This window comes from Barbatula barbatula (genome assembly GCF_947034865.1).
Source record: "Barbatula barbatula genome assembly, chromosome: 17".
NCBI classification, from domain to species: domain Eukaryota; kingdom Metazoa; phylum Chordata; class Actinopteri; order Cypriniformes; family Nemacheilidae; genus Barbatula; species Barbatula barbatula.
In genome coordinates, this window is record NC_136780.1 from 483236 (window position 1) to 486557 (window position 3322).

Sequence of the window (3322 nt, forward strand, 5' to 3'; positions counted from 1 at the left end):
TGAATGACAGCAGCTGTGTATGTGTGTGTGGTGTTTACATCAGGTGTGTGTTGTTGTATTTCAGGCCACCTATGTGTATCAGAAAGCTGCTATTCTGAGCATGATGTCATTGGAAGATGTGAAGAAGACCGGAGAAAATATTCAGGAGTTGTTCAGGTGAATCTTATTTCAAACGTGTACATTCAGGTGGATGCTGCACACTGGTGGTGGGTAAGGAGAGACCCCTCATATGATTGTGAAGCAATACACAATAAAGTGCTTTTGTAAATGCCTCATTCATACTGCTACCAAACACTAAAAACAACACAACCTCAATTCTGACACTGTGTTGATGTTTATTACACGGCTCGTTGAAAGCTTAATTCTGATTGGCCAGTCTTATTACTGTAAGTAATAATTACTTATTATTATTTATTCTGATTGGTTTGTTATTCCCAGATAACAACCGCTCAAAACTAATAACACACAGTAACCCGGATGCAGCAAATCATTTTTTTAAACAAATGAATTATAAACATGTCTTTTGATAACATATATGACATTATATTTACAAATGATTAAACCAAATGGCCTGTTCGTGACGTTTGAACATCGTTTCTGACCTTAAAACTGAAAGTAAACGGCTTTTCACCGCAGAAGGTTCTGTATTCAGTAAAAATGAGCTCATCAAATATTTCAGATTCACATTTCATGTTCAGTTTTTCTCATGTGGCCAGTAGTCGTGTAGTAAGAGGGATAACGTTCAAGCAGCCGCTGTTATCAACACTTCGCATCGGGTCCTGATCACACTGTCGTGATTATTTCTGCGATAACAACTGAATTATCCCTTACATGTGTGTGTGCAGTTTATTTTTTATTTTAAGAAAGTGAAAATAAAGGAAAGTAAAATAACAGAAGGGTGTGTGTATTCTCTGTAGGCAGGTGGAGGGGCTAAAGCAGCGATTGGCTGGTAAATCCATCCCAACTGAGAAGTTTGCTGTGAGGAAATCCAGAAGATACTCATCACCTGTACCTGTCAAACTGGTGATTCCTGCACTGGTGCGTCTCTCTCACACACACACACACACACACACACAGATGCTATAATAAAGTGATGTATGGATTCTCCCAACAGGAGATGATGTATGTGTGGAACGGCTTCACTATTGTTGGGAAGCGTGCAGACACCACTGAGAGTTTACTGATCATCATCGAGAGAGCTGAAGAACAACTGAACAACGACCCCAGTGAGACACACACACACACACACGTACAATCATTGAACTGGTCTCAGTCATTTACCTGATGTTCCCCCTGAGGAAGAACGTTTCAATGTTTCTACATGTTTAACTTCCAAATTATTTTATATTTTGCCCAACTATTGTTATTTCTAATAATTTCTTTGCCATTTAAACTTTTATGGAAGTAATGGAAACAACGAAACCCCCCAAAAATTCCTTCATGGACCCCAGTTTGGGAAACACTGATTTAATGAAACATTAACACTTTTAAACTGCTACAGTTTTATAAAACATCAAGGGCCGGTTTCACAGACAAGGCTTCAGCTATGCTCAGACTAAAGTGAATGTTTGACCTGTGTTAACTGAATATAACTTCTCTTCAAATATATCCGTGCCATTGTTTTGTCTCGAGATGCTCCCCAGTAATGTATTTTTATAAAAGAGACATATATGTTAATTTCTCAGAGGCGTAGTCCTGGTTTAAGATAAGCCGTGTCTGTGAAACTGGGCCCAAATGTATAAACACAAGGGGCCATATTTTCAGGATCTTAGCACATGGTTTAAAGCGCAGGTGCACTCCGAATCCACTTTTGCTAAAACGTGGTATACACCGGTTGTCCTGATTGTCTTAATGAGTGATGGGTGTTTTTTGGGCGTAACGTGCTATAAGCCAATAGAGTGTCACCTTCCATTCCCTTTAAGAGCCAGTTGCGCTCGCGGTATCTTTATGTCTTTATTGCCACAATAATAAACGTTTACATTGTAATTCATTTGTGTAAATATTTGTCATTATTGTGTGCTTCTGTGTGTCCCTCTTTGTGTAATAAGCAGAATGTACAAGCGCTGTCCACACGCCTATAGGCACATATTCCTAACATGCTCTTTAAATATCTAAACAAATATTGCACCGTTGACTTTAGACTTTAGAGCAGGTTCGAGTCGATCTATGGCGCAGTCTGTTTTCTGTTCCTCATAATGACCTGCATATGTACGATAGGGCCAAAGACTTGACATATTTAGATACACAACTGTGGATGTTTAATGTGTGTTTGTTTTCAGATCCGTCAGAGTTTCATCCAGATGATCAGTGTCTGGTGCAGTTGTTGAAGGGTTTGTGTTTGAAACATCTGGGCAGGTTGATGCAGGCGGAGCTTTGTTTCACACAGGTGCTGAGCAGGTAACAACACTACACAACACTACACACAACTGCAGCTGTAGATCCAGAACATCTGATCATGGTGTTTGTGTGTTTGCAGTGAGAAGATAATCCGTTATGATCATTATCTGATTCCCTTCACTCTCTATGAGTTGGGCTTACTGTCCAAACAACAGGGCGATTACATCAAAGCCACGCGATACATCGAAGATGCCAAGTGAGTTTTCATCTCTTCATTACACACACACACGTCTTCCATTTCAATGGGTTTGTTTTTCTCCGTCTGCACTTGAGACCCTATTTTCTGATAATCCTCTGATGTGACAAGTATACTAACATAATGTGTTTTATTTCAGGTTAAATTATAAAGATTATTCCATGGAGTCTCGACTTCATTTCCGCATTCACGCAGCTCTCAGCAGTCTGAAGAATTCTCCCGCAAACACACCGTGATGACGTGAGCACAGTCATACAGATGACACAGGCCAGCGCAGAATGACAAGCACACATCCTAACAAAACCAGCGCTCATCAAAAAACCAAAGCATCACATGTGCGGCCCGCTGTAGACACTCGTAGAATAAAGAGAGCATTTCACCATAACACCAATTCAATCCAAACTCACTGTACAGTTATTATCACACTCCTGAACTCATGAACGTCACACTTACAATCTTCATGAAGTACCTCAAAGCTGACAAGAGTTCAACAAGAGTTTAGTTTATTTCTTCTTGTTCTTTTAAACGTGGACTGGACCAATCAGACGGCTGAAAACCATCTCAAAATAGCTGCTTTAATGAATTTAACCTTTTACTTTAAAGACCAAATGTGTGTTTCTGTCAGTCGTGTGTGCGCGTGTGTGCGCTTGTGTGTGTTGAAGAGTTTGTTTTATAGATTTTTGTTGCGTGATGATGTTTACTGTTCTCTGGACTCACAGCTATTTTTTT

General features: G+C 39.8%; 1 protein-coding gene across 1 annotated transcript in view; it reads left to right on the top strand.

The window, feature by feature from the left end:
- Nucleotides 1-3316, top strand: part of ttc39b (tetratricopeptide repeat domain 39B) — an 11723-nt gene extending 8407 nt beyond the window's left edge. Inside the window, exons 14-19 of the mRNA XM_079477731.1 lie at nt 65-156; nt 918-1038; nt 1115-1226; nt 2280-2397; nt 2477-2593; nt 2733-3316. Of these exons, the coding sequence (XP_079333857.1) occupies nt 65-156; nt 918-1038; nt 1115-1226; nt 2280-2397; nt 2477-2593; nt 2733-2829 (657 nt within the window). The 3' untranslated portion in view covers nt 2830-3316. The remainder of the gene's footprint in view (nt 1-64; nt 157-917; nt 1039-1114; nt 1227-2279; nt 2398-2476; nt 2594-2732) is intronic.
- The last annotated feature ends 6 nt before the right edge of the window (nt 3317-3322 follow it).